At 38.6% G+C, this 14,802-nt stretch overlaps 1 protein-coding gene across 2 annotated transcripts in view; it reads right to left on the reverse strand.

The window, feature by feature from the left end:
• LOC143217936 (uncharacterized) overlaps positions 1–14,802 on the reverse strand; it is a 49,219-nt gene that overhangs the window by 16,446 nt on the left and 17,971 nt on the right. The window contains exon 2 of one of the 2 annotated variants that reach the window (XM_076442683.1): positions 2,126–2,454. The exons of the other annotated variant lie outside the window; for it this stretch is intronic. Coding sequence (XP_076298798.1) covers positions 2,126–2,210 — 85 coding nt within the window. The 5' untranslated portion in view covers positions 2,211–2,454. The remainder of the gene's footprint in view (positions 1–2,125; positions 2,455–14,802) is intronic. 2 annotated transcript variants of the gene reach the window in all.

Raw genomic sequence — 14,802 nt, forward strand, 5'->3', positions numbered from 1 at the left:
ATGCCGAGCCCGATACTAATGATTACCCGCAGATTCGCACGCGAGTCAATTGCAAATTAGTCGACGGCTGTGTATAATTGCCGAGTTTTTTGCCGGTCGAATCGTTAAGTCCTCGGCTGCTTTGTATGGCAAACAGCCGACGTTCGAGTGTAAACGCGCCCCTTCATCCTCAGCTATCGAAATAAATAAATGTCTCTCGTAGGTAAACAAGCTCTGTGTTGACATTGGTATTGTTTACGCGAAAATTATGAAAATAATCCCGCACGTAGCACTCGTCAATCTACACATTTCAGAATTTTTTCAGATTTTTCGGTTGAAAATTCTCGTTGTAAAAAATCCGAACTGTTGACAAATGCAAAAATCGGGAGAAACAAATGTTTTCGTACACATTCAAAAATGACATTCGCGACATTTTTACAGTAGTGAGTTATCGTTATAATAGCTATTGTGGATTTTTTTAGATTTTTTGGTTGACGATCTCGGCTGTAAAAAATCAATAACCCCGAAAAATCACGGAAAAGCGTGACGAAGGGTGATAAAAAAGGGACGAATTTTTATAGAAGTATAAAAGTGAGGGACATGAAATTTATGCAGCAGCAACCTATTGTTATTGTTATCGTTTGCGAATTTTTTCATTTTTTTTTCAACAAGGTATACCATAATTAAAAAAAACATAAAATCGCGAAAACCGTACGAAGCGACGTATATAGATTGCAAAAATGTACATTTTTCAAATAGAAATTTAAAAGCGGCGGATCTGAAAATTTTATCATGGGTACCTATTATCGAAGCTATTGTCCGTGAATTTTTTTTAGATTTTTTGGTCAGAGGCGTAGCGGGGAAAAAAGTGGAAATTGATTTTGATAATCCTTTTGAATTCCGAGCATGGCCGGGGCGGGAAGGTGTTAGCCGAAATAAAGAGCGAGTAAATTAAGGATGATCCGCTTATCACGTACGTGCCGGCGCATACGATTAATTACATCGAGTATTGCACATTCGCAAGCCGCCCCGCGTCGTTGCTTAGGAATTTTTCGCGAAGGGGTGACAGCTATGAATATTCAAAGGCGGCCGGGGACCGGCAAAGTCGAATATAATCCGGCGGTTCGACAACGTGACAATCATTTCTGATTTTCCCTTAATTTGCCCGACTCGCCCGGGCTACCGGTTATTCAAATGGGCCGCTGTAAAACGGAGAACATTTAAATTCCGCGTATCCGCGCCGATTTAAATTAAACAATTCGACCGCCGCAATTATTCAAACCGCTCGCCCAATCCCGCGCGATTTTAATTAACCCGTCGAATAAGAACCACAATAATTCAGAATCCTCCCGTGTTTTTATGTAATCGGCATTTTCCCGCTGGAAAATCAATTCTTCCGCAACGAATTAATCGTGATTATCAACCATTTGTTGTGTGATCCCTCGAAAAAAACCTGTTTTTATTGTTTAAATATTTATATTCAATGGCAGCGACAATAGGCAACTATTGTAAAAACTTTATATTTGTTGTTTTCAAACTTTCGTAATAATCCTCCTTTCTATTAGCCTCAGTCTCCTCTCTAATTGGAATATTTTTTGCTACACATTTTGTTTCTAATAATTCCTCTATGAAATTATTGCTAACATATTCGTGATGTTTTTCTGATTAAAACGACCCCAAACACGACACAAGTCGAGCCACATTTACCTGTTTAATCCACGATACAGAAGAACCTCGGTTATCCGAACTAATCTCGGCGGAACACGAGTGTTCGCTAAATAGAACAGCTGTTCAAATACCATATTCATTGACTTGTACAATAGACCGTCACCATGAATTCATAATGAAGAACTGAGCATCATCGGTTCGGATAATCGAGGTTCCAATAAATCCTGTATTAAACAAGCCCACATGATCCTAATGGTACCGTGTTTGGACTCGTTTCAATCGGGAAAAATGTAACAATTACACCAGCGAAATTTTTATAAAGAAATAATTAAGAACAACAAAGTTTACTACTGGATTGGTATTATCTACGACGTATCCAATCTCGAATGTAACACGTGTGAACGGTCGAGGTTGTGGGTCACATCCGGTGATGTTGGAGATAAATTTTTCACAAATATGCGAAGACTCGGCGCGTTACCTCGTGTATCGACGAAGGCCCAGCAAAGATTGGCCAGCGAGAAGAGCATCAGCGAAAGCAGGTACAGCACAGCGCCCCATCTCATCTTCGTTGTTCCGGGTGGCTTCCTGGGTGCCTGCCTTCACTCTTCCCTGGGTCCTCCTTCACCGGTCGCGCTCATCTTCCAGCATCCCCCGCGACTTCCGTTCCAGCTGGAGGACTTCGCCACCCTTCGCTCTGGAGAGCCAGAGAGGGTGGGGAAAAAAGAAGATGAAGAAGAAGAAGCCCGGTGTCAGCGCGAGCGACGGGTTTACGGCCGAGGAGGGTGCTTATCACCTGGCTGATAACACCTGCAAGACAAATAGCCCGGCTGGTAAACAGAAGCACCGCTCTCTCGCTCTTGTAATTAACCTGCTGGTAATCCTAAGGTGGCCGGGGAATTTTCGCGTACATTCTCGCACGCAATTTCTCTATTTCCCCGGCGGTTCGCCGAGGTTTTCTTTGGCACCTTTAACGAGGCCGCGGACGCTGCTGGACGCGAGATTGAAATAAAACCGGACCAACGAGTCGTGCGAGTGTAAAGCAGCTAATTTAACCGAGATTGGTGCTGCGGAATCCGTTCCTTTGAGTGGACTTGGGCAAAAATTAATTATCGTACCCGCGTACACCACGGAAAATTAATGGGGCTTTAAGTCATAACTCGGCTGGTCTCGAGGCTTCCTGGAGAAAATACAGTGCTTTCAATATTGCTGATTTTTTTTAAAAAAAAGCTCTTTCTTTGGAAATGTAATTTTCATTTCCAGTTCGATGTTCAATGAGGTGTTCTTGCTCAAAATTAATTGTTGTGTCGCACAATGTATAGAAAATTAGGGAGGTTTTAAATCATCACTTTGCTGATTTCGAAAGTTTTGAACCTTGATTGTACATGTTTTCTTAGGAATTGGATCTATCACTGCATATTCAATCATTATGACATCTTCTTGTTGAAAAATGAATATTGTATGACGTAGTACACCCTAAATTAAGATGGGTGCCATTCACAATTTCACTAGTTTCGAATTTGTTTACAAAACACAGATTTTTGAAGTTGAATTTCCAAGTATACATATTTCTGCTAGTATATCATTTTCAAGAAGGCTTTTGGGGCTTTTCCGGTGGACGTCGGCCATTTTGTCAAAAATCAATTATTGGACGATGTAATGCACGGAAAATGAAGCGGGGTTTATGTCATTACTTTCGCAATTTCGAAATTGTTTATAAAATACAAGCTTGTACAAGGTTGCACTTAAAAATGTTTATCTCGAAAGCTATTTATCCGATGGAGTCGATTTTTGTTTTATATCAATTTAGAAGGTGTTGTCTATCACTGCAATTTTTCTCTCATCAAAAAATCCGTTTCACAACACCAAAAATTTTGAACAAATTTTTCTATCATCCCCGTACTCGATCAAACTCTTACATTGTCAACAATTAATATTTCAATATCAATTGAGATTCCAGCAAGACAATTTTGCAAGGCGATTCCCCCGACTTTGGACCAGGGTTCAGCAAAATTTCATTCAAATGCCATAACTGCTTCGACCGCTACACCCGCGCGAACGCGTCGGGGGAGCCGGAGCGAAAAGAAGCGGGAAAAGGAAGCGTTCCGAATGTTTACAAGACAGATAACGAAACTAACGAGCCTAATTCAATTTGGAGGGGGCCCGGGTTAGCCCCGGGCTAGATAGAAGGCATAATCTTAAGGGGGTTGGGTGGCTTTTTGTCCGGGACATTTTCTCGCAGTCGTCGCTGCGAATTTCATTCGGTTGCTTTTCTAATTCAAGGGACCGGGTTCTTGTTTCCCAGCCGGCGTGTCGTCGCTTTTACGACGCCCAAGGTCGTTTTCGTCTATTCAACTTCCAATTGGATCCGGTAATTGCCGGTAAAATTATCCGGCCCGCCTCTCCAACGTTCTCCTTGGCTCGGCCGACTCACATTCGGCAGGATCGATCGCGCACGTGGAAATCTATGCGCCGCTACTCCAATCTGTCCGCCAGTTTCATCGTTTTCAGACATCTCTCTAGTTGTAAGCCACGGAGAACAGGTAAAAATGCGGAAGAAAATTGCGAACGTTCGAAGAACCGAGTTTCAGTGGAAATTCGAACGCGGAGAACGTAAAACTTTTCTTTTATTTGCCTCATCACGCGAGAAATTCTGTTTTACAGTAATGCTTCGATGTATGGACAAGAAAATGAAACGACATATTCCTCACATTTTTCTGGGTAAAATGAGTCCAAACACGGCACACTTCGGAGCACATTTGCTCCTTTAAACCATGATTCAGTGGAACCTCGATTATCCGAACGGATAATCAGAACCTAGATGGTTTGAGCCACGTAATAAAATTGAAAGTCGTTTGAATTCAACATTTTTGATAAAATAAGACTCGAGACTAATTGTATCGTGTTTGGTATCGTTTTAATCAGAAATGTGTCACGAATACGTTAGTGAAAGTTTCACAAAACGATAATTAAAAACAAAAAAAGTCACCGAGAAAGTCGCATGAGAAAAATTTTGGGCGAAGCTAAACTAAATTGCGGTGGAAGAGTGACATCTAATCTTTACGTCGACGGCATAACATTTCAACTACGATTTTTTGTTACGACTTGATAACATTTCTGATTTTCATCCCCTAACTTTAAAAATCTTTGTGGAGCTGGAAAAAATTGTTTAACAGCTCAATCCACCGCGGTTTTAAAGATTGAAGTCTTCTCTTTACGACCACACCGTAAAACATGAGATATGATTTTTTGTGTGCATACAGAGGCATTTTAAATCAAAGGAAGAGCGAAAGAAGATTCTCCTGATTTCTACCCTTCAACTTCAGATATCTCGACGGAGTTTAAAAAATTTTGTTCGTGCCGCAGACCACCGTAAATTTTAAGATTGAAGTCTTCGTTTTACGATGATATCATAAAATTTTTTCTTGCTGTTTTACCCCATTTTCAACGAAAGCAATTCTGCCATTTCGAATAAGTAGAAGTTCTTATGACCTGAACGTTCAAACAATGTTTAAATAATCGAAGTTCGAAAGCCATAGTAAAATTTTTAGGTACCTACCGTCACTGATGTTGTTCGCAAATTTTATCATTTTTATTGGGAAGTTGCAGCATAGTTAACTACAGAGGAAAACGTTCAAAGAAATATGCGAATTTTTGAAGGTGTTTGAAAGCAACGATTCTGAAATTTTTATAGCAGCTACCAATTGTCATTACTATTGTCCACCAATTTATTTCGCATTTTTGAGTAGGCTGAGGTTGAACAAATGAAAATGTTGAAAAATTTACGGAACGAGATGGAAATGATCGAATAGACACAAATTTTTTATGGTGGTTTGAAAGCGACGACCGTGCAATTTTTATAGTTGTTATTGCTGTTATTCTTGTGTCCGTAATTTTCGGTTCAAAAGCCAGGTCATCAAAAATTGAAGTCATGATGTCCGGAAAACCACGCAGAAATGTGCTGAAATTGTGAGTTTCACAGATGCTTCAGATCCTTCATTGTTTCTTTATTTATAAAACTGAAATTAACGAAGTGATGACTTAAACCCCTCCTAATAATTATCCATGCTCTACGTCATACAGTAATCAGTTTTTAACAAAATCGTCGATATATTAACTGGAATAATCTTTAAATAAATTAAATGGAATATGTACCTTTTCTGAAAGTAACTTCAAATAGTCTCAAACTTGAACTCTCCGTAATTATCCATGCCGGATGTAATTAGTTCTTGACAAAATGGTCGACACCGACCGAAAAAAAGTAGACCATTCAAAATGTCGCATCGGCAAAAACGTTTAAGAATTTTTATAGCAATACTTTAAAGTTCTGGATATTTCAAACTAATCGAAAACCGACGAAGCAATAACTTAAACCTCCCCTAATTCCCCCCACTCTTCACACCATAACAGTTCATTTCGATTAGATCCATATACCGCCCTCAGAAACTGTCAATATCGATCGCACTTCAGATTTCAACTCGAAAACGGCCCGAACTGTAACGACCGTACTTGCAATCGAAGTGAAAGTTGAAACGATCAGTGTTATAGCTTCCTCGCCATTCGATTAGGAAGATTTCGGTGCCACTTAGCTGTAGACATTCGCATAAACCTCGGGAACAATAGAAGGGAAGACAGTTAGACGAGAACATGGAAACTGAGCGACCTGTACAATAAATTATTTCCAAATCTTCAAGAATTTTGGAAAATTATCTACACGTACACATATCTAGAAAAAAACTATTCCACTTTTTTCTGAGGTCAGTTTGAATTTCTTAGCATTTGTACTTCACACGTGGCAGACGATTTTCGGAAGACAAATTGCGGTTTTTATATGGGGGGGGGCTGAGTTTCACGAAAAATCGCGGATAATTTTTCTTCGGAAATTGGCCAGGATGTTTGCTTCCCCCTTCCCTTTAATCCGATATCCGCGAACTGAGACGAAGCTGCTGGCCACGAAGAAATTAAGCGAGGGAAGAACGAAAGCCGAAGTTTGGTTGACCTAATCAAAAGTGGCTGCGAGCGGAGTCGGCTAATTGTAAGTAAGCATCGAGGATCCTAGCCCGGCTCGGACGATATACACTGCCAATAAAGCAGTTAAACTGAGTAACTTGCTGGACACGGTATCTTAAACTATCCAATTACCGTTCAAAGATTCAAATTACACGCACTTGTACGGAAACGGAAATTCGTTCTACTAGTCGAGTCTACGGTGCAGATGTAGCTCTTATCAGGCTGCCTTTGATTAGAAACTGCAGTACTTCAGCCTCGTAATAGCTTTTTGGAAAGTTGGAAATGAACTGCAGAATTTTTAATGCATTTTCAGACGGTTAATAATAAAATATACCGAAAAATACGTGGAATATTGTGTATACTTATATGTATACCATTACGAATACAGCTAGGAGCATAACTAATCACACACACTTTAAATCAGAATAACTTTTTTACGAATGGACCAAACGATCTCAGTTTTTCTGTAAGGCTAGAAGAATTAGTTTAGCGAATGACGTCTAACAAATATGTTGAAAAAATGCATTTGGTCGGAATTGTGAAAAACAATAGTAAAAATTGATTTTTATAACTTTTCTATCTGGGGGACAATAACGAATATTTAAAAGATGTGTTTTGTCAACTCGTATAAATTATATACATACGTTCTGAAAATTTCATTGAAATTGGTTAATTGGTTTACGAGTTATAAACGATCAAAAGTGGTAAAAAGCCGAAAATTTTGAAAACTTGCAATTTCTACCACTTTTGTTCGTTTATAACTCGTACACCAATTAACCAATTTCAATGAAATTTTCGGAGATGTAATTTAACAAGTTGACCCAAACACATCTTTTAAATTTTCGTTGTAGGCCCACCTAAAAAAGTTGTAAAAATCAATTTTTTCTATTGTTTTTCACAATTCCGACCAAATGAATTTTTTTCAACATATTTCTTAGACGTTGTTTACTAAACTAATTCTTCTAGCCTTCCAGAGAAATTGAATTCGTTTGGTCCATTCATGAAAAAGTTATTCTGGTGTAAGAAACAGCTTTAAAGTGTGAGTGATCAGTTATGCTCCTAACTGTAATATGTACTATTATCGATTGCGGATTGTAGTATTGAAATTAATGAGAACGTTTAACGACCAAAAACAATAGAATTGAACAGGCAACTCACTATTATAATGTCACTGTGTACATCATGTCTTATTCAAATTACCGATTAAATTCAGATTATATTGAACAGGCCTGGTGAAGCGTCATATGGAAATGTCATGCTTCATGACTTATTAATCACAATTGATAAATTCGTATATTATTGTAACAAGAACCGAATAGAATAAAGTATGCTAAATATGTAGAGAATGTGTAATGTATTCAGTTATTTGTCTTTTATGTGATATATGTAAAATATATGCAATATTGAATTTATTTGCATTACAATCTGCACTCCAGTTATAAAACAAATGAGATGTTTTGAAATAATCTCGTATTAAAAGTTTTAATATATGTAAGTTGTATTGTCGAGTGGGTTCTTATAGATTTTGTTTAAATACAATCCTCAGAATATTATTTTAATGTAATCGTTGGTTTTTAAGATATACAATTTTTCAAGGAACAGGTACATTTCTGATTTTGAGAATTTTTGATTAATTACACCAAGTATGACAATTTTTCTTACATGAAATTAAAGGCCCTCCAGAATACAATTATTTATTTCCCAATAACAACATAAACATATTTAAACGCGTTCATATGCAATGTAAAAGAGAAATGTACAAAACATAATAGCTTCACTTTGAACAATTTTTGTACCCCGACCATAAAAGCTACAAGAACTTTTCTTACGCAAAATATAATGTTAAATATAATATTTAATGTCGCTATAAGCCTTTAAACACATCCACTTTGCAAGGAAAATGTGCGAGAACTGACTTTGTTAAAGTTATAAACAAGCAGCCAGTTCAGAACGACTCTTCAGATTCTCTCAAAGACAACGAAGCCAATTTTTCCCAATATCGGAACCACGTTCGAGTATCTATCCCCCAGAATGTTTGCCGCAGCTCCTCGAAGGATTAACGTGTCCTAAATTCGAGCTCCTCGGACGAAGTGAGGACAGGAAAAGGGTCGGGAAGAGAGCCGGTAATTCCGGGGCCGGTGCTCCCAGGGGAATAAAAAGCGACCTGATTATCCTTTGTTTTATCCCCGGGGACTCCAGGAGCCACGAAAAACTTTTTAAAGACCGGCGGCCGCCTCGTTCCGTGACCTGTATCCCCGAGCAGAAACTTTTCGAATTTCATTCCCGGGCTCTCTCGACTTTCGCAACCGAGCCGTCCACGCGATCAACCGTCACGGATCGAGAAAGCCCCATGGATCCTCCTGGATCCTCGTGTTTACCATAAGGGCCTCGGCACAAGGGCCACGCACCAACCGAGCACGTGGGATCACCTGGATCCCATGGATCACGGATTCCGAATAACTTCCAAGAAGGATAAGGACACTTCCGCACAGGATTCTACAGAAATTCTATTATGTGTGTGTGCACTGTCGGTATTGGTTGATGGATCGCTGATCGGTATGTGATCCAGACTTGGATTCTTTTTTGAAAAGGTACAGTGAATTCCAAAAGTATTTGCACGCTACATTTTTGGTTTTCACCAAATTGTTGTCAAAGAGCTTTGATCTTCAAAATTGAATAATTTTGTAATTTGAAACAATTCTCACTTGGAAAGAATTGTGAACTGAAAACGAAACTTGCACTTTCATGTCCCCAAATAATCAAAATTTTCTTATTTATCGATCTCAATTTGTATAATTTTTTTCGTCGACCAAATCTGTTCATCACAAAATCAAGAAGTTCTGATCTTCAAAATATAATAACTTTGTAATTTTCAAACAATTTTCACTTGGAAAAAATTGCAAACTGAGGCTGAGACTTGCATTTTCAAGTCCCCAAATTGCATTTATCGACCACAATTTGAATAATTTTTATCGCCAATGAAACCTGTTCATCACAAACTGTAGGAACTTTGATTTTAAAACTGGAATAACTTCGTTAAATCGGAGAATTTTTTCACTTGGAAAAAATTGCAAACTGAAGTCGAGACTTGCATTTTTATGTGTCCAAGAAGCGGAGACTTTTCATTTGTTTTCGTGTACAAGAAACATTCGTGAAGTGTACATTTTCGAGCGTTCCGATCGCGTCGTCTGTTTTCATGAAAAAGTTTGACGACGTACCGCGTCCGCTTTGACGCGAGCGGTTTTCCGATCGATTTCATTTGCACACTCGACTGGGCGGATGGTTCTATCAAGAAAAGTAACTTTTAATTACTCGGCAGAAGTGTATTGACCGAGCGGAAACCAGTCTCCATCAAATTCCGTTAAAATACGACCGGCGATTCGCGAATTGGGACATGCGACTGAACGGACGCGATACGATTCTGTGTCCCATACTCTCCCTCTCTCTCCTCTCTTCTCTCCTCGCCCTACCTTTCCCTCTTTCACAAAGTGCAAAGAACGAACAATAGTTTTATCGTCTGCGAGTGAATCAAAGGGTGCGTCAAACACTGATAACGGATGTATCATTTTTCAACCGCAATACGTCGACCCCGATATAGGAAATCTCGTTTCTTTCAACGTATCGATATTTCTGCACATACTCGGTGGGCCAAAGAAATCATTAATGATTGGACTGCGAGGTTGAATGCAAAATTAGACGCTTTCCGATATCACAAAATCGGAAATATCAAGTTTATAGTATTTTTATACATTTTTGAAAATACAAATAGTTTAATATGACCGAGTTATTCGATATTAAAGGTAGGTGCATCTCCGTTTCAAAATTAGCCCTATACACCAAGAAAAAAAGGAATATAAGTTACAAATAAATAGACCAATAATTAAAATCTTTTTGGATCACAAACTTGCAAGTCTCAGGTTTATAGTCCACATTTTCTAAAGTACAAATTGCTCAAAATGGCGGAGTTATTAACATTAGAGGTAGAAGCATCTCCGTCTCACAATGAGCGTTTCACGTCGACGAAAAATATTAAATATAAATGAAAATCAATAGACCAATAATTAAAATCTTTTTGAATCACAAACTTGCAAGTCTCAGCTTTATAATCCATATGTTTCTAAAGTAAAAATTGTTGAAAATGGCGGAGTTATGCAACATTAAACATTGAACCGCCCCCGTTTCAAAACAACAACTTTTTCCCATAAACTTGATAGTTTCCAGAGAGAAAAGTCTCAAATGCCAAGCTTATGTCTTAGACACATGGTGTAAGTGTGTCTTGAAAAATTCAGCGAACAAATCGACGAGAAAGATGATAAATTTGAAAGAAATGGTTTTAGATGTTTCGCAACTGTCTCTAATTTCGCGAGAATTCGATTTATCAGCGACATGTTGCTCGGCGACTACTGCAGCCGGTATTAAGAGGCACTTCGAAGCAAGTTAAATTTCCCGTCGTCACTGAAAAGTTAAATAAGTTCCGGTGTAATCCAGTTTCGCGAAAATGCACGACAGAACCGTCCTTGCCTTGCGCAATGTAATCCTGCCGGATCGCGTGCCGTTCCTTCTCCGAGGAGTGTTCCAAAGCGGGCGATGATAATTAAATCAGAATAATTAAATGGACGAGGCTGTTGTCACGACAAACAACAATACCTTCGCGCTCCTCTACACCGTCGAATATTAACTGCGCACTAATCAACTGTGAACAACGGCCGGCCCCGGCGAAATGTAATTAATTCTTCCAATTAATTAATTCGTTTCACTTTCCATTAATCCCAGCCATTTTCATGCTGTGCCAAATGTCTCGTCACGAAAACATGGGATTCCTCATAAAAATTTTCTGCGGGAATTAACCCTTGTCACTCGAGTGTAGACTCTGAGAGAGAGAGGGAGAGAGCAAGAGAGGGAGAGAGAGGAGAGAGAGAGATTCAAAATATTGTTTGCGAATTTTAAAATGAAATTGTAAAACCAGTCATTTTGACTGGTCTGGTGTGTGTGTGTGTAGTTTTAGTTTACATATGTTAGTATCTAACTAATTACTAAACATTTGTATAATAAAATGAAGAGATCATTTACATAGAATGGAATTATTCTAGGTCGGAAGAAATGTTCAATTTCCCAGTTAATATAGCTCCGACTGCACGCAAAGGGTTAAATAATATATTATTAACAAACTTAGAAGTTGTTTGTCCGTTTTATTGTAATGTCCTTTCAAATAATCAATATAAGGATTACCGGTGTCAGCCTTTCAATCTTTCTTATGGGATTAAATGCAAATTCAAGATTATACGGAGCTACTTTCCGCGATATTTTTGTCCCACAATGCTTCTATATCGCGAAAGGATCTACCCATAAAGCTGTACTCACTTATTCTCAGTTCTCTTCTTTTTGCTCGAATACTATGGGGTGCAGCGCGAATTGCATTAGCGGAGGACAACACTGTGTTCTTTGTGAATTATTCCTCAGATGTGAAAATTCCGTTGATAGCAGGTTGGAAACTAGATTGCATTTGAACTATATTTCAGAATTTTATCGTCGCAAAATGTACACGGTTCACCAAATTACAGAACTTTAGAGCATGGGTTATTTTATAATATCTGACGATCGAAACACGTTTCTTGCGAATTTTTTCCGACACTCGCAGACTTCGTAGAAACTTTGTCGACACAGGGTTCGAAAGTATACACATTCGACTATGTTTGAGAATTTTATTGCTGCAAAATATTTATAAGCGGGAACATTGTCAAAATTTATCTGACGATCGAGACAGGGTTCTTTGCAAATTTCTTTTTAAATTCGTAGACTTCGTAGAAATTTTGTCGACATAGGGTATGAAAATATATCATATGTACAGTTAGGAGCAAAACTGATCATACAAATGTTAAATCAGAATAACTATTTTATCTGTAAGGCTAGATGAAATTAGTTTAGCGAATGACATCTAATTGATTTTTACGACTTTCTCAGCCGGGCCAATAACGGAAAATTTAAAAAATGTGTTTGGTCAACTTGTTAAATTATATCTGCGAAAATTTCATTGAAATTGGTTAATCGGTTTACGAGTTTTTTCGCTCCGAATACGCATGCATTGCAGAGGTTTCATGCGAGTCTCCAAGTTGATTAACTCCAAGGGTGCCCGCGTATTTAATATATTTACTTTAAATCGGCGTGGTTTCCGGCTATCTCCCCTTCCCGCTGGAAACGTCTAAGTGTTCCCCGAGATTTCGACTTTTGTTTTCTCTGTCGGTCGATCCTGCGGACGACTCGGTTCACTAGAAAACGAGTGATAAAACGATTCCCAGCGAAGAGAGTCCGCGTAGTTCTGGTTATTTTAAGCTAAGTGTTAAGTGGCCCCCCGGCTCCAACGAAGACACGTTTACACGGTTACCGTTTCTCAACACCAATGATTCACTCACGCCTTACAACTGTTGACCAACTAGCCAGCCATCAAACATGGTCAATATTAATATCAAAATTGAAGTACTAGCAATTTGTTCCACAAGTACGAGCTCGAATTAATTAATGTTTCCGGTGGATTTCAGCCATTTTCTTCAAACTCAACTATTGCATTGCGTAGACTACTCTAAATTAGGGGGAGGGTTTAAGTCATCACTTTGTCGATTTTTAATTAGTTTGGAAGATACAGAGCTTCGAAGTTATTTTATAACATTTCTTTTTCTTTCTCTACAGAAAATACAAGTATGGCCGAATAAGATGCTGTAAAGTGTCCCCAAAAAACCAAATCGATTTTTGGTCAGGCCATTCGATAGGGCTCCTACTGTAAACCCTCTGTGGCAAGTTTCAAGTCGGTATCACTACCATAAGGGTAGTTATAGGGTGAGCACGGTTTAATGAATTGTGCTCTATTTCTTCTGTTCTGCTCAACAAAAAAAATACGAAAAAATTCATGAACATTCTGCCTAATGGCACACATGACCGAGAATTATTTCACAATCTTTGGTTGTAATATCGATTTAAAAAAAAAATTGTTCGTACTGCATTAAGTTTCAAATCGGTTGCTTTCCCAGGTGGATGTCGAAGACTTTGTTTAAAATAATGATCGTGTATAACGTAAATCATACTAAATTAGCAGGGGTTTAAGTCATCATTTTGCTAGATTCGAATTTGTTTATAAAATACAGACCTTTGAAAGTTACCCGTCCGTTGTCAGAAAAATTTTCTTCACTCGCAAAGTTCCTTATTTTCACTTATACTTCAAAAACCGTTCATGTAATCGACATTTTATTTTTTTTTACATTAATCTAGAATGTTCACGCTGTCGTCACAATTTTTATTTCATGAAAAATTCATTGCACAGGGTGTAAAGAAATGTTTGGCTGCCAAAAAGGCGTACTCTACATCTTCGGATCCACAAAAGATCTGTGAAAAAAGATGCCGCAAAATTGTGCTTGACCTTGAAATTTAATGTCAAATTTTTTTATTGTGTTATATTCTACGCATAATGCAATAAAAAATTTGACCTTGAAATTCAAGACCACGAACAATTTTGCAGCAACTTTGTTCACAGAGATTCATTTCTTTTACACCCTGTACAATCGTCAAGATTGCAAATACTCTAGACCCCTATTTATTTTACAATAACGCATTCAATACTTCTCGTGCGAGCTCGCAACTCGCGTAATCGCAATGCAGTCGTGCCGATAATTCCGGCAACGTAAAAAAACATCGAAAGACTCGGTTCCAGGCCAGACACGTTCGATCCAACGTCGCCGGATCGCTTTATCGCGAACTGGAGTAGGGAACAACAAATAACGTCCCGCGTATTCTACACATAAAAGTTGTAGTTTTCGCTCGTATCATAAAAGGGCGTCCAACCCGAAGCGTCCAGATTGGATCTACGGCTCTTCTATTTTATATTCGACATCTGAAATGCGGCGCTGTAAATCTCGGTTCGCCCTGTGGTCAGTATTTATTGCAAACTACCCCAATTTCCACCGTGGAAACCGTACGCGCGCGCGCTCGCGCACACTCTGAAACCCGTAGGAACTCTTGCAATTCCTTGTTTCCTAAACCACCCTATATTCAGCAAAAAATCGTGCTTTTACGGTCCATGATCCACAATCACCGAAAACTTTAATAAGTTCAGTAGTAATCCCGTTTTCATGAAAGCCTCGGCGAAAAGTGCGCTTTTGT

The sequence above is a fragment of the Lasioglossum baleicum genome, chromosome 18, assembly GCF_051020765.1.
Source record: "Lasioglossum baleicum chromosome 18, iyLasBale1, whole genome shotgun sequence".
NCBI lineage: Eukaryota > Metazoa > Arthropoda > Insecta > Hymenoptera > Halictidae > Lasioglossum > Lasioglossum baleicum.